We start from the raw sequence: 19436 nt of genomic DNA, 5'->3' as shown, positions 1-19436 counted from the left end.
GCTCGTAGGGAGCGAGCTGATTGGCTCCCAGCCGCGGGGGCGGGGCCCGGGCCGGGGCTGGCGCGCGGGGGGCGGGACTGGGTCCTGCCGTGGTCCGCTCGTCGAGAAGAGTCGCCGCCTCCCGCTGCGCCCTGCACCCCGCGACGTGCGCTCGGCGCGCGGGGACTGGCTCCCCCACTCGGCTCAGCCTCCTGCCCTCCGGTGCCCCAACCCCCGTCCCCTAATGACAGGCTTTTAGAGGAAAGCCCAGCTGTCCGGTGCGCGGGCCGAGCCAGCCCCAGCCCCGTTGCTCGCCGGCCGCGTGACCCGGGTAGCTCTGGTCCGTTCTCCCCTCGGAGAAGCCAGGGCAATGAGCAAGTCATAGACCTGGAGCAATCGGAGCAGTGCTGGTTGGCCTTAACGTTTCGCTGTTACGTGACTCGCTTTACAATCTTTTACGGTGAACGTTATTTTGCAAAAGCAGTTTAGGGTCAGCCCTCACCTAATCACTAAGCAAAAGCCAAATTCTCCCACAATACAATTTTCAAAATATAAAGATGTTTTAAACTCAAGATGAACACTTTCAAAGGAGGATGCCAGAAGCAGGCCATGTGTAGTCGATGAGGGAAAGATGGCTGAAACAGACTGCGAAGTTCCATGCAAATCCAGTTGATGCTCAAGATCCAATGAAACCAGACTTTTGGGGTTCTCATTTGTACTAGACGAAATTCATTTGCATCTCTACCAGACAAAAATCATGTTTTACTGACTAATCTTACAAATTAACGGCTAAATGTGCAAGGTTCGGATCTGGTCACTCCATAACTAAGGTGGCTTGTCAGACAATGTTGTAGTCTAGTGTGACACTAGATGGGCAGATACCTTTCTGGATAACTTTCCATGTATATATTTATATTTATTTATATTTTTATTTATTAATTTATTTTTTACGCCTACAGCACCCGGTCTTCCTAGGTGGTCTCCCATCCAAGTACTAACCAGGCCCGACCCTGCTTGGCTTCTGAGATCAGGCGAGATCAGGCACGTTCAGGGTGGCATGGCTATAGCCCTCTTAATATTTTTGAGAGAAAAAAGAATGTCCTAAGGCAGATATCACAAGTTAATCTTCAATTGAAGATACTTTCTATTCATTTGTTTTACTTTTGTATCCTTTTCTAAAAGACAATAAAATCTGAAATGATCTGAACATTAGAGGGCAAAAAGTGTGTGGGACAGTGCACAGCCTGAAATGGGGGAGGAAATGGGTACTGCTGGTGAGCTGGGAGGGTAGGTTAGAACCCCTCTGCCAGGGGACCCCCCCTCAGCCAACTCTGGGGGCGGGGACTGGGGAGCGGTAGTGCAGCCAGAGACAGGAGCTGAGCTGGCTGGCAGGGAGGAAGTGAAGGCTGTCGGGCAGGGCCTTCAAGAAATTTTGCTGAGGAGGCAAAGTGAGGGAGAGAGAGAAGGAGCAGGATGAGATGAGGGGGTGGGGATGCAGAGCTGGGGGAGGGGTTGGGTTTTGTTTTAAGATGGGAGGAACTTGGGGATATTTATAGACTGAGGAGGAACTCAGAAGAGACAAAAGTAAAGATGCCAGAAAAAAAAGGGGTTACTTTATAAAAAAGACCCCTCCACTGGGGACAGGAGGGTGAGACCCCCCATGCACGTGAGGTTATTTTAGAAGCCCATTTTTCCTAATGACTCCTGATTATTTCCTGGACCCCTAAATTCTCCATATGATTTTTAATTACTGACTTTGAAAGATGTTTGTGGGCCAAAAAAAGAAAAACCCGTAAAAATCACTGTGGTATTAGCTCCCAGAACACAAATGACAGACACAATAGGTTCAACCATATAGACTTGGAAATTTTTCTTTGAAAACTGGACTTAAGGCATTTCTGCCCTTGAGGTTGCATGTGCAACCTAAGAAAGCAAATACGTTGTACTCACTTCCAGGACGATCTCTTTCCTCCCATCGAAATCATATGGGATCTTTAGCAGGGTACTCACAGAGTCGAAAGAGAAAAGGAACCCGGAGATGAACCTCCCCTGAGAAAACCCACGAGAATGTAGCGGAGGAAATAGATCTAAACACAGAATTGTGAGCATCACGTGGTTTTGTTTGTTTGTTTTTCTCCCGTTCTCCTTCTTGTAGGAACCTTTTACTCCTCCTGCTATTAAAAAATGCTTGAGGTTTTGCACGTCATTTCAGATGTTTAAACTGTAATCTGATGTTAAAGATCATCTGTTGTTAGATGCAGTTTTCAGTGGTGGCAGGGTTCCATTCTTCAAGCAATGGCGAGCGAGGGCCACCTCCACGCAGAGGAGTGACGAGAGACTCCTGTGAGACGCTCGATTGTGCAGTAACGAAAATGACAAAAGGTGCCAAGAGACTGACGCAGGGAGGTTCTGTGCACCAGGGAGAGGAGGAGCAGCTGGCTGGGCAGAGGGGCAGGGAGCTGCCCCGAGGCCGGAACCTGGGCCAGAGTGCGCAGGTCTGGAGAACTCAGTTTCCAGCCGAGTAAGAAAGTGGCCCTTCTTCCTACCAGTCCTCCCTGTTCCGGAGAAAGCAGATGGCGCGGCTGTCACCGCGGTGTTGCGGGAAGGTGGGAGAAGAGTCCGTCTTCCATCGCGTGGACATTCAGGTGGCAAAGGTGACGACTCAGTCCTCAAACTCGGGAGCTCACCAGGACGGCGGAGATGGGCGGAGGGAAGAGAAGCGAGCCAGGAGGGCTGTGGGAGGAAGGGGGCAGCAGACGGGCGGGGGGGAAGGGGTGCAGTCTCATAAAGAGACCTGGACAGACTGAGGAGGCAGAAGGCAATGAGGTCCGAGAGGCTGAGAGCCACTAGGAGCGAAATGGGCAAGTGCATAATCTCATTGGCATTCTGGAAAGATCCCTGTGGGGCTAGTGTGCCCTGGGGGCCCGGCCAGGCTTGGGTTGGGGAATGGAGGGAGAGAACAGCGTGGAAAGCGCCCTGCCGCTGATCAGTCCGGATCGGCCCGGCACCCAGTTTGCGAAGCCGTGATCCCAGCACCAATGGGATGGGAAGGGCACGGGAGACTTGGGGCCCAGCTCTCAGCGGAGGGGACCGGTTGGTGGGTGCGGAGGGGCTGTGGGAAGCGAGGCGGGAGGGGGCTGAGCCGAAGGTGTAAGAGCAGATGCAGAGCAAGGCACCTGGGTTTGACCCTGGATGACCCCAGAATGTCCTAGGCATGGCCTCTACCTCCGGCTGTCAGGACCTGCGCTGTGGGGACAGGACAGGACGACCACCTGGGGTCATTCTTGCTGCCCGGGAGGAGAAGACGGAGGCAGGCGTCCTGCCGTGGGCACTTACTGCCATCCAGGCCTGACCATGGAGGTAGAATTTGGTGAGAGGGGCTTCTGAGGACCAGGGTCGGGCCCCGGGCCCACCACCCTTCGGCAGGTGACCTGGGGAGGGCAGGTACCTTCCAGCTCCAGTGTCCTGCCTGTGAGATACGTGAAGTGCTTAGCGTTTGGCAGAGCGCCTGGGGCCCCTGGGCCGCAGTGACTAACGTCACAGCACCTTTGGAATTCAAGGCCTACCTTTACATATGGACCCCAGCTGCATTCTGGGTTTTCTCGGGGTGCCCCCAGGGGGCTCGCACAGGCTCCCTGCTGCTGCAGGAGGGCCGGGAGCTCAGGTCCTCTCCCACAGACACGGAGACCACCTGCGGGTCCCCTCAAGCCACTTCTGGGGGGATGTGGCTTTGTGTCCAAGGGCAGGACAGCCCTGTCTGGCCACCCACCTCTCAGTCACTCCAGGTGGGCATTCTCTCCCCTATGGTCCTCTCCTGGGGCCACTGTTTCACATACCTCCCCACAGCGCAGGTCCTGATGGCCGGAGGTAGAGGCCATGCCTAGGACATTCTGGGGACAACTGAGGACAAGTCCAAGGAGGGTTTCTCAGGTGCATCCAGAGAGCCGACAGCCGCTGTGCGGAACATGCAGAGGCAGGCCGATCGCACCCCCGAGGACACCTAGAGCACCCTCACAACCAAGCTGTCCTCCAGAGGCAGGACCAGCCCCAGGGCCAGAGGCAAAGCCTGAACGCCTGCTAGTTGCCAAACGTGTGTGTGGGGTGGGGGTTCATCTCAGACTCCAGGTGTGATTGTCCAGGGAGGCGGCAGTGACAGTGGGGTCTCAGTGGTGGCCAGCCAGCAGGTGTGGGAGGTAAAGGCCATGGGCACTGGAGCAAGGGCTGAGACACCACCAGTGGGCTCAGGCTCCCTAAGAAGCCCGTGGGGAGAGAGTTGAACACGGCGATGGAAAGAACTGGAAGCCAGAGGGGTGAGGTATAAAGTCTGTATTTACGTTACAAAGACAGAGGGTGCAGCACGTCCCTCCCGGTGGCGAGCAGGAGGGTGGGTGGCCTGTCTCCCTCCAGCGGGGACCTTGTGATATGCCCACCCAGCCAACACCAGGCCCCCTGGGTGGCCCCAGACCCTGGCACTGAGCCTGCCCTAGTGCCCTAAAAGTGGCCCAGGGTCAGAGTCTTGGGTGCACAGCAGTGGGGAAGGGACACCAGGTCAGCTGGCCCAGAGAGAAGCGGGGGTGCAGAGTGAGGGCAGCCTGCCTCGCCCGCAGGTGGGGATTGTCTGGGGCAGAAAGGGGAGCGAGGACCTCGGGGCGCCGTGGGTACCGGGCAGCAGCCTCAGGGAAGCAGGCTTGGCTCCCTCCCCACCCCCCGCCTCCGAGGCCCATTCTGCAGAGGTGGCCCAGGGCTCTGGGGGGCAGCCTTCGTACAGCCTCCCCAGCCTCTGGCCTGGAGTGTGGAGACCCCAACCTGAACCTGGGGTCCAGGGTCTCAGCCACCGAGTGCCACAGTGGCTCACAGGGGCGTGGGAGGGCGGACCGAGAGGCGCTGGCACCCCGCTGGCCCTGTTCCAGTCCTGTTTGCTTTCTATGGACCTAGCAGCTGAGTGTGCTCCCGACAATCCACGGCCGCGACAGGGTGCCCCAGGCCCCGTGGCCACCAGCAACGGCCAACCTGCGCAGTGGCAGGGAGCCAGACGACGGGGAATGGACATGGAACTCCTAGCACCAGACCCTGGCCCGAGGCAGCCCCCTCACACGTCTGCTGGTGCAGGGGGGGCAGGGCGTCTGGGACCACAGCACCCCTGGGTGGCCAGTGAGGCCAACTCTCCGGCCCATACGGGAACCATGGCCTGAAAAGCCACGGGTAGAGCTGCCAGGACGGTCGGCCGAGGGCCCCAGCTGGTCGCCAGGTGGGGTTCTGCTGGTCAGAGATGGGGTGGGGTGGGGAGCTGAAGCCTCAATTCTGAACACAGGCCACCCCAGGGTCTGGACCGTGTCTCCTGGAGCAGCGTGTCAGCCGCGGGTGCTCCTGCCCTGCTCGGAGCATGCGGGGCGCTCACAAGCGACACTCGGGGGGTGTGCTCCAGCAGGCAGGGTCCCCGGGCACCCAGGGGAGCTGGGGGGAGATGCCCACAGTGAAGCTTTCCTTAGGGTTACCAGCAAGAGGACAGCCTCCCGCTCCGTGTCCCGCCCCCTGCTCTTCAGCTGCCATCCTGAGCCCCTGCAGGGCAGACTCTGTGCCAGAGCTATTTCAGGGGACCCCTTTCTGCCTCAGGCGACTCACCCTGGGGTGACTGTTGGCATGACCAAAAAAAGAACAATCTAGAAACTGTTTACGATGCACCAGACGGGAAAGCAGACACTGGGTGTGTCAGCCCCACAGCCCAACACCCAAATATTGCTGTGTGGTACCTGGGGTCTGGGACTTCAGAACGAAAGGCAGAAGCCTCCTAGTGCCCAAGCCTGATCCCCAGGGTGAGAGCCGTCTTCACCAGCTGCCCATGTCTGAGACCAGGAACCCTCGCCCAGGGCGGGGGTGAGGGGTTCAAGCTGGGCACAGGTGAGAACCTACTTATCTGGTTAGTAGGCTCTGGACCAGGAGGCCAGGCCACGCAGCAGGCCCCCGCAAGGACCGAGTTGCGGCTCCTCCCTCTGGGTGTCCGAATGCCTGACCTGGCCTGCAGTCTCTCATCCTCAGGAAGTGGTGACTGCTGGACGGGTTGTCCCATGGGAGGGGGGCGAGGAGGACTCCTGCTGGGCAGGTCAGGGAACCCCGTGAGCCACAAGGGAGATGCTGGTGGTGGTGGTCGGGGTGGGGCCAGACACGGGACACAAGGCACACTTGGGCGATGGTGACAGACGGACGAGTCCCTGAGACGCTGGGTCGCTCCCACCCCTCAGCAAACAAGGACGCAACAACGCTAGGAAAATAGAGTACAAAAATCTCGTACAGGAAATGGAGGCGGCGCACGGCACTTGGCGGGAATCTTTAGAGCTGTTTTCTCTCTTTAAAAACGTTTCTTCTGTCTTTTGGAAAAGCCTCTTTCCCAGGAGCCCTGCTCTGGGCTGCTTGGCAATACAGCCTTTTTTTTTTGGCTTTTGATTTTTTTAAAGGGAGACAAGAAAGCCCCCTGAGGACCCAGTGGCCTCACCTGTCCGGCTCCCAGCGCACCTCAGTCCCTGCTGGGAGAAGCCCCTTCCCTGTGCAGACTGGGCGGGTGGCCAGGGGTGGGAGGGGGAGCTGGGCACAGGCAGGGGCCAGCGTTTGCCCAGGTGACCCGGGAAGGCCAGCCGCCCTGGGGCATGTGCCCTCTGGGTTCCAGGGACCTCTGAGTCTGGTGACCATGCGTGTCTGCGTGTGTGCGGGTGGGCGTGCCTAGGCGCGTGCACGTGTACATCTGAGGGACCTAAGAGCAGAAGCTGCCTAGCTGGGCGTGGGGTGACCTGGCCGGCCCAGGAACCCAGCCCTGCCCCCGGACAGCGAGAGGAGCAAAGGCCCCTCCCCGGCCCTCCGGCCCCGGCGTGCTCACCCAAGTCCCGCCCTTCACGGATCCCTCTGTCCATGCTTCAGGAGCCTACGTGGACCAACGGATGGATGGACAGATGGATGGATGGAAAACCAAGCCTTCCTTCTTTCCTTCCTCAGTCCACTCGTGGGATCCGGGCCGGGGTCCGAGCTCCCCGCAGTGGTCATTAAGCCCTTAAACGGCGCCCGCCGAGTTTGCAGCAATGACATTTAATACTTCTGGAATGATTAGGAATCTGAGGACAGACTGTGGGCGGCTACGCTGGGCTCCGGGACCTGGGAGCTGGGCCCGCCCCGTGCCGGGGTCCCTGCCCAGCTGGGAGGGGCAGGCGGGCGGAGGCGGGCAGCCCAGCTTGGTGGCTGGGGCTTCCAGAATGGCACAGCAGTGGGCCCATGGAGCGGCTCGAGAGGGCTGGAGGGTTGACGTGCTTGGCTGGGTGGGCGAGCGGCCCAAGGAGCTCAGGGCACCGGGCCTACGAGAGGCCGGGGCAGCCAGGCCGCCGGCATGGGGGCCCGTAGCCACCGTCGCTGCAGCCGCCACTCTGCAGGCTGTAGTGGTCATCCACGTCACTGCCGCTGCCAACACTGTCCAGCTCACCGGGGCCAAACTCCATGCCCTCCACATCCACTTCTGGGGAGAGCAGAGGGGATGGTGTTGGGCACTGCAACGTGCCAGTGGGGTTCCCTTCAAATTTGGGGGGTCTCTGCCCTTCATGGAGGAAGCAGGGGCTCTGAGGGTGGGAGTGCTGGAAAGATGGGGCTCCTGGTCTATGGTCCCTGAAGCACACTAGCCCACTGAGCCCAGCTCTGGCCCTCGTGTGTGCAGATCACCTGGCCCGTGTCTTCCCCAGCTCACCCCGTTACTTCTGTCCCCGCGCAGAGAGCACTCGGACGGTGCCAGAGACACTGTCACGTGGGCATCCGCTGCCCACTGCTATCACTACCACTCCCTCCCCTCCCCCAGGCCGCCTCCCTGGCCAGCCCCACTGTCCCAGCTTCCCACCTAGGGGCTGCCGGGAGCACATGCCCAAGCCAAGGACCTGTCAGGGCGGCCCATGTGTCCCCACCTTGCTCCGAGTCGTCCGTGGAGACGGCGGAGCCCGTGCTGTCCGTGCGCACGCGCTCCAGGCTCTGCACGGACAGCTGCTCCAGGCGCCTCTTCAGGAAGCGGTGCTCACGCTGCAGCTGCTCCTTGATGCTCAGTGCCCGGCGGTCCTGCTCCTCTAGTTTCTGGAGGCGGCGAGGAGGTCTGTGAGCCTGGGGGCCACCTCCTCCCCCGCAGGGGCACTGAGGCCTGGGCAGGTTTCCCATCTTCCACCCAGCCTGAGCCCAGGGCCACAGGGTACCTAGTCCCTGCAGGCCCCGAAGGCTAGAGGCACCCCGCCTCACCCCCACCAGGTTGTTATTAGGTGCATCTGCCAGCCCAGTGCGGGGTGGCTGCTGACCAGCTCCAGAAGACCCACAGTCACCAGCCAGCTTAGCCAAGCCAAGTCACATGTGGGCCGGAAGCCCCGGGACAGCACGTCCGGGTCTGGGTGTTCCCTCCTCCAGAGGACAGCGCTGCCCATGGCGGCTGCTCCCTGCACACACTGCACCCGCCCAGCCGGACCAGCCCACCTGGCCTCGGCCTTCTCCTCACCTTCCCCTGCCCCGAGACTGGCCTGCGCTGGGAGGGCCCAGGACATGGCCGTGACGCTCTCAAAGCTCCAGCCTCCCTGCCTAGGGATGCAGCACCTATGCAGGCCCCCAGGGCCTGATCAGGGGCCTCTCGAAGGAACTAAGACCCGCCCTGGTTGGCCCAAGTATGGCAAGATACCAAGTCCAGCAGGTCTCAGGCTCAGACCTTCGGGGTCCTGCTCAAGCCACACCCCACTGGCAAGCTCCACCAGGCCTGGGCGTCCGCTTCCCACTGGCCTCCCAGCATGGAAGGAGCCCCGCCCTCCTGGCCCCGCCTCTCCTTCCGGCTGCTGCCCCTTCACAGCCCAGGTCCCCGCCTGTAACCCACCTCCCAGTGACCCAAGCAGCACTGCTAGCCCGCCTCTACCCAACAAAACCCAGCATGTGCCCGTGACCTCCTCAGCCCTCAGCAGTTCCGGTTGCTGTGCCCCCGCCTCCAGGCCCCCAGGCCCCTGATGTGTGCCTGCTGGGCGGCTCCCCAGCCCTCTCCCGCTCTCTGGTCACTCCCCGGGTCACATGGGGCCGCGCTGCTTGAGCAGTGCAGCGGGCGGCCCACTCACCTTGATGTGCGTCTTGGCGCGCTTCAGGAGGCTCAGCGTGGTGTGGCGGGTGCTGTCGGGGCCCAGGGGCACCAGCTGCTTGAGCTGCTCCAGGTAGAGCCTCAGTCTGGCTCGTCTGAAAGAGCCAGAGACAGAAGCATCAGGCCAGGCGGCCAGCCCTCGGGACACGGGCGGGGGCAGCAGAGCGGGCCAGAGGTCTGTGGGAGCAGGAGGGTGGCCAGCTGGCAGCCCACACAGACCTGCCGAGGGGCCCTGTCTGGAGGCCCCCTCCCACCTGGCTGGCAGCTCCCCGGCCCTTGGAGCAGCCTGGCGCCCGCAGAAGAGGCCCTATGGCCAGGGCCCGTGTGGCCAGCCAACCCCCCAGGCCCCCGAGGGCCTCAGAGCACCCAGCCAGCACTGACCAAGAGCCCCAGCTCACCCTGCTGTCACCACCCTCCCCAGTAGAGCGTGGGGTGCGGGGGGAAGCCTGGAGAAGGTGGGGGAGTTACCGGGCACTGTCGGGCTGCTCCCAGAGACCCAGGGCCTCAGACCAGATTTACGTGCCCCACCCTACCAAGCGCAAGGTGCTCACAGCCACTTGTGTCACCCCAGACACATGAGTCCCTCCAGGTCAGGGAGGGCCAAGGACTGCCCCCTCAAAGCTGTGACCCTTTGAAAATCGCTTCTTTCCAGACTTTGTCCCCAAGTCCATGCAGATTAATGTGGTCCCACAAAACTGGAACCACGAGACACAGAGGGGCCTCAGGCCGGCTGCCCTTCCTGGCTCATGTGTCTGGGAGGGCAGGCGGGTAGAAACGGGGGCAGCCAAAGCCCACCCCCAAAGCATGCTCTGGCCACCGTGATGCCACCCTATGGGATCCACCCGACCCAGCGTCTGCAGGGCACCCGAGCCCTTGTGGTCCACTGAGGCTGTCTCTGCGCGGGCTGAGGTCCGAGGAGGGGACAGGGGCAGGACTGCCCAGCCGTGGCTGAGCCACACATGCCCCTCCCAGGGGCTCCCGCACTGGCGGTCCCACCTCTCATCTCCGTTCCCAGGTTTGCAAGCAAACCCAGGCTCGCTCGGCCCTAGAGACTCCGGGAGGACAGCGGGCAGGGATGGCCACCTCATCGAGGGGGTGCCCGAAGCCCAGCAAGGAACCCCCTGCAGGAGGGTTGACCTCGTTGCCACCTGGGGGCCTGGTCTGTCACCCACATCCCTCTTGCTGATGAAACATCTCCCTGCCGGCAGCCCACATCCTGTAAACTCTCCCGGTGAACCAAGGTGGACCTCGGGAGGACCTTCCAGGCCACAAGACAGAGGCCGTGCTTGGCCACGAAGCCGTGAGGAGCCGGGTCCTGAACAGACGGGGCCCGGGGACCGGCGTGCGGAGCAGGCCCCGGGCTCTGCCTCGAGGAGGAAGGATCTTCAGAGGTGAGTCTGCACCCCACACGGGCACAGGACTGGGGAAAGGGACACAATGGCGGGGCCCGGAACCCGCGTCTCCAGGTCGCAGGCCACCGCTGCATGACCCTGACCCCCAGTCTGGGAACCTCGGTCTCCTCACCTCCAAGAGAGCCAGACCCGCTGAGGATGGGGCCAGGGCTGCTGGGCGGAGAAGCGGAGCGCTGTGCTCCAGGAGGGGCTCGCTAATCAGAGACCCGCCCCTTCCGCCATGGGGCCACCGCCCGCCACCTGGTCCACGTGTTCCACAGGGAAAGGCAGCTGGGACAATCTACCGTTTAACTACACACTCAGTGGTCTTTGTGAGAAATTAGAGAATGCAAATCAGCAGAAAGAAAAGGACCCCCAAATTCCACCACCCAGAGACTACCAACGATGTCACCATTTCAGGATATTCTACATTTTCTCATCATGAGTGTTCAGTGGAAAACCCCGCACGCAGGACTACCTATGTACCCAACAAGTGACCCAACACTGATCAAAAAAATAAAGCGGCAGACGCACACAGAGACGCAGCAGGACACAATGAAAGGCAGGAGGCATGCGTCTCCGGGCGAGGCGGTTGGCAACGTTTATTTCTTTGGCTTTGTACTTTTTTTTTTTGGTATTTTCCAGGTTTTCTATGCTAAAAAACCACACATTAGTTTTACAATCAGAAAGACACGTTTGTACAGGAAAGAAAAAACACAGCTAAGAGACAAATAACAGTGAAAAAATATTTGCAATACACATAAAAGACAAACGGTTAGTATTCATGACACTTTGAGTTCATACACATCAAAAATAAAAAGAGGAATATCTCGATGTGAAAACGGCAAAGGACACAAACAGGCAGGTTGCAGAACACAGACGGCTGATCTAACACAACACGGACTGCACCTCGCCGTTTTTAGGAAATGAGAACTCACGGAGGAGATGCTAGCCCGGCGGAAATGAAAAGCAGTGACTGATTGTCGGCTCGGCCAGCGCTCGGGCCCCTTCGGGCTTTGTCGGCGGACGGCGGTCCTGAAGGGCCATCGCAGCGACTCAGACCCTTGACCGGCACTTCTACTTCTTGGATTTGGGTCCCACGAAACTACCCCCCCGACACGCAAAGACCTGCGTTTCCAACGTTCACTGCAGCCCGTCAGCGTTAGCCAGAGAGCCAGGCTGAGAACCCACAGTGCGGCCGCGTGTCCCGTGCGGGCGCCAGGACGAGGCAGAGGATGGCCCAGGCCACAGGTGGACAGCGCTCAGGTGGTGCAGGGTGAAACGTCAAGTTAGGAAAAAGCGGCTAACAGGTCGCTCTTATCCGAGTCAGAACCCGTGTGGAGGAGGGTGCCTCCTAGCTGCCCAGGATGGTTTCGGGGAGCAGGGGGCACAGGGGAGGTCCACGAGCACCCGTGACGAACGTGAACAGTCTGCTTCAGAAACTGTATCAAGCAGACACTTCTCAAGAGACAGAGAGGCCACCAGACTCCACCCACGCCATGCCTGACACCAGACACGTGCTCGCCCAGCCCCGGGGGCGCTGGCTGTGGGGCTCCGGGCAGGTCCCCGCCCTCCTGGGCCCAGAGTCCTCTCCCTGCGGGGAGTGGACAAGCCCAGGCCCTCCCTGGGCTGGAGGGGTGCTGAGGCCCCACAGACCGGGGCTGCACTGGGCTCTCACGAAGCTCTCCCCCGAAGTGGCGGCAGTGCCCAAGCCCTCCGCCAGGGCCCTGTGGCTGTCCCCAGCACTCCTGAGAGCTCTGGAAACCCACCACTTCCTGCAGGAACCCTGTGTGGACGGAGGAGGCAGAAGCTGCCTTGGGGACCACAGCAGTAGTGCTAACAGCCCCGTCCCCCGTGGCCGGCCACAGCCCAGCCAGCGGCACCGGCCCTCCCTAGCTCCTGACTGCAAGCCCTGCTTTTGGAGGGCACAGAGCAGCCGGGCCCGGACCCCAGTGCCTGAGGGGCAGGGTCCCAGTCTCCTGGCAGGCCACGCTCTGAACACCCCTGGCCTGGCTGTCACTAGGAAGCACACTGGGGTTGGGACGGGGGCAGGGCAGCCCCCTTCTCCGGCTCACCTGCATTTTCCTGCTGTGAGGTTTATAAAGGCCACGTGTGGCTGCATCGGGTGTGGTCCACCAGACCTGGACAGCCATCTCGGTGCCAGGGTGGGGGTCTAACCCAGGGGCTTGGGCCAGCCTTTGGGATGGGCCCTGCCACTCCAGGGGGCACTGAGGGCCCCATCTCCTGCACACATAAAAGCTCAAGCCTGGAGCTGGGCAAGAAGGGGGAGGTCAGTCTGTCAAGGACCACGTGGCTTCCATGACCACCACATCCCCAGCGCCAGTTGCCAAGAACTGGCCTTAGCAGACCCATTGGAGCTGCTGTCTGTGGGGGAGGGGTGGGGACAGGGCCGGGCTGGGTGGCCTGGGGCAGATCCGGCCGCTCAGAGCAAGTCCCCCAGGCCCGAGGTGGGCACACCTCCGGAGAAGACGACGTCTAGAGCCTGCCTCCCTGGGGACTGGCCGGGAGACCCAGCCAGGTGCTTCCTTCCTTCCTTGGGACAGCACACAGTCCTTCCTGTGGCCAGAGGCCAAGAGCATCCGGCGTCAGCACTGGGCAGCCACAGGTACAGCCATGACCAAGGTTCCCACTAGGGTCTCAAGCTCCAGGCCTGTGGGCTCCTCGGGATGTCCACGCTGGCAGAGTGGCCAGCCCGGAACAGAGGCCCCTGCACTGGGTAGAACCCTCCCGAAGCTCAGGCTGCCCATCCACCCAAAGGGCCCTGTGAGGCCCAGACTAAGGGCAAGCTCTGGGAGGTGGCTGAGGCCAAGTTCAGGGACAACGAGCAGCCGTCAAAGGCCAGCCCTTGTCCTCCTTCGAAGGGCTGCTATGCCCTTGCCACCCACTCTCCCCCAACGCCATCCCCTCTGTCTGTTGTTTTTGAGGGGCTGCTCCCCCAGGCACCACCCCCAGGGAGCCTTCCCCCACGTGGCCGCCTGGCTCTCTGGGCTCCTGCACCTGCCCCACCTCCATGGCCTCGGGAGACCCCCAAACACAGGGCCAGTCCAGGAAGTGCGGCTCCTCTAGAGAACACAGCGTTCTGTCCCTAGCCAGCGCCCGCCCAGCAGAGGCCCGATCCCAGGGGAGCGGAAGTTGGCGCTGCGGTGGGGGTAGGTGCGGGGGAGCACACAGAGACCTGGGCAAGCTCCAAGCTGCCCCAGAGCAGGCCAGGAAAGCTCAACTTGTATGCAGACCCCCGACTCCAACCCCAGAAGGGAAGGAAGAACAGGCCCACTTCGCGGATGGGAGCCAAGGTCAGGAGAAAGCTCCCACCCGGTGTCCCTTGGGGCCGTTCCTGGTTCTGGCATTGGGGCTGCTGCCTGTGGGGCCACCATGCCCACCCACAGCTCCCACCACCTGGAGAGATGAGCCTCGAGGGTGCCTGCCGCAGGGGCCGAGCTTGCCAGGGCCTCGTCTCCACCGCAGAGCTGGTGCACGGTCACAGCGTCCCCGTGGGCCGAGTGAGGCCCACACCCAGAGCAGCCCAGCCGGGGCCAACCAGGGGTGGGATGCCCGCCAGTGAAAGGTACGGGAGCCGGGGTGACTGGGGTTGGAGCAGGGAGACTCCTTGGTGACCATGCTGCTCTTTCTGCTTCTTGCAAAGTCCCCTCCCCCAGGAGGGCCGAGTGGAGCTGGCCCTGCAGCCGGCGGGTGAACGCGAAGCAGGTTCCCCTGGATCCTGCCCTGGGCCAGAGCGTCCCTCTAGGCCCACGCGGCCAGGGGCTGGCCACCCTCCTCACTGCCCCCAGACGAGGCTCTAGCAAGTAGCTCCTTGGAAGGCAGGGCACGGGGGGCCAGGCCAAGAGGTCAGTATCCTAAGGGCTAAAATGTCGTCCCCAAGGAGGATCAGGTGCCCCGAAGTACGTGGACCTCCTCCTCCAGAGAGCTGGCCCTGAGTGCCACACCACGCAAGAGGCCCTGTCCCAAGTCCCTGACCCACAGCTGGCTCTGGACTCCAGGCTGAGCCCCCACCCTTGCCTCCCAGCATGAGAGGGCCTGGGAGCAGAGCCGGGCCTCTTCCTCCAGGACTGGCCCTTTCCAAGACGAGGGCACAGCCTGGAAGCACGGTCAGCCATGCCCAGGACACAAGGGGAGGGGAGGGGTGTCTGGCTACAACAGCCCCTCAGCAGAACAGTGGGTGGGACATGTTAGGCAGCTCCTGTGAGGACTGGGGGTGGGGCAAAGGGACACTTACCTGTGCTTTTCTAATTCATTGTGTGAAGACCTGTTTAGAGAGATAGAAAAACAGAGCTCACTCCAGCGCCTGACCACCAGCACGCGGGCCCCGCCGAGGGGCCCGGGTGTCTGCAGGCTGGTGCGGAGGATCTGGGCCCCAGGGCTGTCCAGGATGGGGAGGGCTGGGGCAGGTGCACAGCTGCCGACCTCGCACCAAGTGACGAAGGCAGGAGATACAGAGGTACAGCCATATCCAGAAATGCCCAGGGCCACCCAGCTTGCCAAGTGAGGTATGTGGGGATCCTGGCCAGCAGGAGAGTCTGGGTCCCCTTCCAGAAAGGGTAGGCAAGGCCCAAGGAGCCACGGTGGCCAGTAATAGGGCTGGTCCACCCTGTGTCCCCGAGGCTGCCTGGGCACTGGGCCACCTGCCTCCCCCGCTCCCTGCTGTCCGAGGCCAGCAGTGCCCTTGTGCCACAGGGGCTGGCACAGAAGGCGACAGCACGTGAGCACAGAGGCCAGGACTTCAGGACTTGAGGCGGTCCTGCCCCAACATCGCCGACCAGAGCACCTTCTCCACCCCCTCAGGCTCACTCGCCTGCACGACCATAGCCCATCGCACCCATGGGGACGCCCAGGGACGGAGCAGAGCCAGCCCATGAAGCACCAGCCCAAAAGGGAGCCTCTAAGGCTCAGATGCTTCTTGGGCTGGTGGGTGGCAGAAAGTCCAAAGCGGGCCCTTCTGCTTCCCTCCAGGTCCGAAGCGAGTGGCCACTCTGGGCCCGAGCGCGGCCTCTCTGGTGGCCGAGGCCCTGTCCGCTGCTGTGGCTCTGCTCACCTGGCCCGAGCAGACAGGGCCATCCTGAGCACTGCAGCGGGCAGCTCCACAGTGCTTGCCCTGCAGGGCAGCCAAGAAGTGTAGCTGAGCTCCCATTTCCAGGTCACCCCCAAGCCAGGTGGAGACCTCTCGAGCCAGACAGGGCTCCCAGGCCACCCTGGCTGCTTCCCACATGAGCGGAGGGCCAGACCGCCCTCAGGGCGTACCCAGACCAAGCCCTGTGCCCCTCACCCCTTCCGGGAGCTTCTGCTGACCTCCATCTGCTGCCCTCACTCTCTCCTACTCCCGGGACTCGGGACTGGGAGACACCAGTCCTGCTGGCCTCTGCCACCTGCCATGGTTTGTGGCCCCATTACAGCCAACTAGGGCCCGAGGCCACCCTCTCCCCACCAGAGTGGCTACTCCTGGGCCTCCCCGTGCAGCCCAGGACTTCCTCCAGACCGAGGTTCCAGAGCCCTCAAGGGCCTGCTGGTCACGTGGGCTGGGCACACAGCCTCGGAACCTTGGCCAGGGCCAGGAGGGGGCACTGCCACCAAGCTCCTTCCCAGCCTGAACCAGAGCCCGGCAGTGTGCGTCTGTAGGTCTGCCCACTCGAAGGATGCAGGGGTCAGCCAGTGTACTACAATGTAGAGAAGCCCATGCACCCAGCCCCTTGCAAGTTGATCTGGACTCCACCCTGGAGGGAGAACCGGGGCGTGGAAAAGGACCCGGAGCCCTCATGGTCCCGACACAGGTCCCAGGAGTGCCCTGCTGTGAGCTACTCTTCCCACGGTGGCCTGGGGACGTGGGATGGCCTGGCCGGGCTACGCTCAGCATTGCCTGGCGTTGCCTGGTTGGCCCCTCACCTCATCGCCTCGAGGCAGCCAACCTTCTGCCCACTATCCCACAGAACCTGACCGCAGCAGTGACCTGACAGCTGCCTCCGAAAGCCGTTGCTGGCGCCCTGGCGGCCCCTCGGCTGCCACCTCGACCTGTGCACGTTGCCCCACTGCCTGCCACCCTCCCCTCACCTTGTTCCCAGCTGTGCCCCTCCCTACCCTCCCCTTGGCGGGACAGAGAAGCCTTACAGGTGTGAGACTGTCCTGCCAGGTCAGGGCCCTGGTCTGCCTTCACCCCTGGTCTGGGCTGGCTGAGGTCCGGCTGGGCCGGGGCAGCCTCAAAGGGCATCTCTGTGAGCCTGGGGTGCCTCAGGCACTGGGGGAGTCAGGCTCTGCCCAGAGAAGTAGCAGGGAGGTGCGCCCCAGCCCAGAGACCCTTGGTCCCTCGCCAGTGCCCTCAAGGTCTCCGCCCCGGCAGACTGTGGGCAGCCAGGACCCCTCCTCGGAACGGTAGTCCCAGAGGTTGGAGGGTGGTCCGGGCAAATAGTCGAACCCCTCTTGGCCCATTTCGTCGGCCCTAAAATGGAGGTTACAGTAACAGCCCCTCATGGGGCTGGGTGGCTGTCAACGCATGCGCACAACACTCAGTACGGAGCGGGCACTCATGGAGCCTCAGCTGAGACTGCTTGTCAGCTTTGGGTGCCCAGTGCCACGGGAGTCCAAGGTCACACCGGAGTTTCCCCTGGGTGGCAGGGCACTTGAGACAGCCAGAGCCAACAGCAGAGGGGCCTGGCTAGCTCCACGAGGAGGCCCGAGGCCATGATGCTCCCCCGGCATGCCTGTCCTTCCCCAAACTGTCCCCAATGTGGGACCAGAGGCTGGGACTCAGAGGCACGCCCAAGGCAGTGCAGATGGAGACAACCAGTTCCTTGCCAGGCCCAGGGTGCCAGGACGTCACAGGAGTTGGGTCCTTGTGCCAGCCTTTCTGTTTCCCAAGAACCGGCAGGCCACAGGAATGAGCTGCACCCTCTGCCAAAGGGCCCAGAAGCCCCCCGACAGAGCAGCTCCCAGCCTGGTTACATCGTCCAGGCCCAAAGTGGGCCCTGGACAGTGCCAAGTGTCCTGTGGTCCTCATGGCGTCCAGGAGAGTGGAACCCCACAGGAGCCCTAGCTGAGGGTCCTCAGTCCCCACCCAGGGATGCGCACCACACCCTCGGGGGGTTCTGCAGCCTGGGGAAAAGCCAGAGGAGTGTTACTGGCACTGGGAGAAGCCACTACGTGACCCTTTTCCCACCCCATTAAACAGGGCCCACTGTCCCAAAGAAGGGGACTCCTATACTTGTCCCACGAGTTTCACTTGTGGCAGGAGTGTGGGGACCGTGGAGGAGTGGGGGCCCAGGGCAGGGCCTCTGCATGCCTTCTTTGTCCAGCCACAGGCGGTGGGGGTACTCAGCCTAGCAGCAGGGCTGGACCCTTGGAGACAGTCGGAGAGACGCCGCCCACCCCCCCGCGTGAGCAGCCGTCAGGGCAGGCGACCCTACACTGCTCTGCACCGAGCCTCAGTTTCCCCGGACCCAAAAGGCACCGGCCAACACCCACTGACAACTTTTCTCTTGCCCGGAAAAGTCCAGAACAAGTTGGGGGCGGGGAGCGACTGCGGGAGGAGACCCCGGGCAGCCGGGCTGTACGCGTGGCACTGTTTACGCGAGAGGCCGAGGAGGCGCGGCCCGCAGGAAGATGGCGACGGCGCGGGCGGGGCCGGCCGGGCGGGGCTGCGGCCGCGCCTCCTCCTCCAGGCTGGCCGCCGGGGCGCGGCGGCGGCCGGGGACCGGGGCCGGGGGAGGGCGCTCGCGGGGAAGGACGCCCCGGGCCGGGCGGGGGTGGCTGCGCGGGGGGCGGTACCTGTTGTTCGGGGCCTTGCGCACCAGGCCGGCCGCCTTTGTTTTCTTCCTGGCGAAGTCGCCGTCGAAGGGCAGCACCGAGGCGTAGCCGTGCTCGGCCTCTGCGGACAGACGGCGCGGTCAGCGGGCCCCGGCCCGCTCCCGGCCCCGCCGCTGCCCGGCCGCCCGGCCGCCCGCCCGCGGCCCGGCGCACAAAGGGGCGCAGGCGCTACCTCGGTCCCTGCGCTCCAGGTACTCGGCGGCCTCCAGCAGGATCAGCAGGGAGTTCAGCTCCATCCTCCGGCCCGCCCGCGCCCGCCCGCGCGCTCCGGGACGGCGGCGGCCGCTGCCCGGCCCGCTCCGGCCGGCTCCGCTCGCCGCCCGCCCCGTGCGCCTGGCGGCCCCGCTGCCCGGACTCCCGCGGACTCGCTGTGCGCTCGGCCGCCACCCTCCGCCTCAGGCCCTCAAATTGACACTTAAGGGCGAGTGGCGGCCGGCGCAGCCAATGGGGGCGGGCACTCGGGCGCAGGGGGCGGGCGCTGGTCCGAGACGGGGCCAATGGGAACCAGCCGAACGCCTCGGGCCGGGCCGAGAATGTTGACAGATGCGAAGCTCGGTTCGGATAGGCCCGCCGCGCTAGTAACAATTTGGAAGCCCGAGCTTAGCAACAGCACGTGGTGGCCCGGCCCCCGCGCTCGCTGACTGGCGGCCGGCGTGCATGTTAAGTAGGCGCCGCGCGCCGATTGGCCCAGAGCGCTCTATGTAAAATAGGGCCCGCGGACCAATGGCCGGCTGCGGGGTGCACGGCCAATGAGCGCGCCGCGGCCAGACGGGTTGCCGAGAGGAAGCGGAGCGCGGTGGGGCCGCCCGCCGTCCGGCCTCGCGCCGGGGCCGCTTAGGGCGCGGGCAGCTTGTGGAGCGCCCCTCCGCTCCGGGGTCTGCACACCGTGCGCAGGAACCTGGCGTCTCCGAACTAGTTGCAGCACTGGCTCCGCGGTAGCCCCGGGCCTGGCGGTGTCCTCTGGGGTCTCTCGCGGGGCTGCAAAACGACACCCCTCCCTGCCGGACACAGCGTGATCTCGGCAGAGGCCTCGGCTTGGAAGAGCGGCGTAGACGGTCTGAGCCTAAAAGCCAGATCTCCTTGAGGGTCTCAACTGAGAAACCGGGGCTGGTGTG

The 19436-nt window shown here is 62.9% G+C and overlaps 2 protein-coding genes and 1 pseudogene across 3 annotated transcripts; all 3 read right to left on the bottom strand.

The window, feature by feature from the left end:
• Positions 1–929: 929 nt before the first annotated feature.
• LOC120583013 (uncharacterized) lies at positions 930–1048 on the bottom strand (annotated as a pseudogene).
• A 389-nt stretch (positions 1049–1437) lies between these two features.
• LOC120582896 (translation initiation factor IF-2-like) lies at positions 1438–4157 on the bottom strand. Its single transcript, XM_039838289.1, has 2 exons — positions 3230–4157; positions 1438–3172 (listed from the first exon to the last, which is right to left on the bottom strand). The coding sequence occupies exons 1-2, from the start codon at positions 3319–3321 to the stop codon at positions 2221–2223; spliced, it is 1044 nt and encodes a 347-aa protein (XP_039694223.1). The 5' UTR covers positions 3322–4157; the 3' UTR covers positions 1438–2220.
• Positions 4158–4290: 133 nt separating this feature from the next.
• Positions 4291–18647, bottom strand: MXD4 (MAX dimerization protein 4). 2 transcript variants are annotated; one of them, XM_039838290.1, is made up of 6 exons: positions 18494–18646; positions 18283–18382; positions 14747–14776; positions 9081–9195; positions 7911–8073; positions 4291–7474 (listed from the first exon to the last, which is right to left on the bottom strand). In XM_039838290.1, the coding sequence occupies exons 1-6, from the start codon at positions 18555–18557 to the stop codon at positions 7317–7319; spliced, it is 630 nt and encodes a 209-aa protein (XP_039694224.1). In that variant the 5' UTR covers positions 18558–18646; the 3' UTR covers positions 4291–7316. The 2 variants fall into 2 exon arrangements, with proteins under 2 accessions (XP_039694224.1, XP_039694225.1); XM_039838291.1 differs by lacking the exon at positions 14747–14776 and having other exon boundaries at positions 18494–18647.
• Positions 18648–19436: the final 789 nt, after the last annotated feature.

Source organism: Pteropus medius, unplaced genomic scaffold, assembly GCF_902729225.1.
Source record: "Pteropus medius unplaced genomic scaffold, Ma_sr-lr_union100, whole genome shotgun sequence".
NCBI classification, from domain to species: domain Eukaryota; kingdom Metazoa; phylum Chordata; class Mammalia; order Chiroptera; family Pteropodidae; genus Pteropus; species Pteropus medius.
The sequence above is the reverse complement of the archived record's forward strand: the minus strand, read 5'-3'. Positions and strand labels throughout refer to the sequence as shown.

Excerpts from the sequence above, each read along its gene's own strand:
- MXD4 (XM_039838290.1), bottom strand. The coding sequence starts at position 18,557 with ATGGAGCTGAACTCCCTGCTGATCCTGCTGGAGGCCGCCGAGTACCTG. Across the intron at positions 18,383-18,493 it reads CCTGGAGCGCAGGGACCGAG|AGGCCGAGCACGGCTACGCC; the intron begins GTAGCGCCTGCG and ends GTCTGTCCGCAG. Across the intron at positions 7,475-7,910 it reads CACGGACGACTCGGAGCAAG|AAGTGGATGTGGAGGGCATG; the intron begins GTGGGGACACAT and ends TGCTCTCCCCAG.
- LOC120582896 (XM_039838289.1), bottom strand. The coding sequence starts at position 3,321 with ATGGCAGTAAGTGCCCACGGCAGGACGCCTGCCTCCGTCTTCTCCTCC. Across the intron at positions 3,173-3,229 it reads GGTCGTCCTGTCCTGTCCCC|TCCAGGGTCAAACCCAGGTG; the intron begins ACAGCGCAGGTC and ends ATTCTGGGGTCA.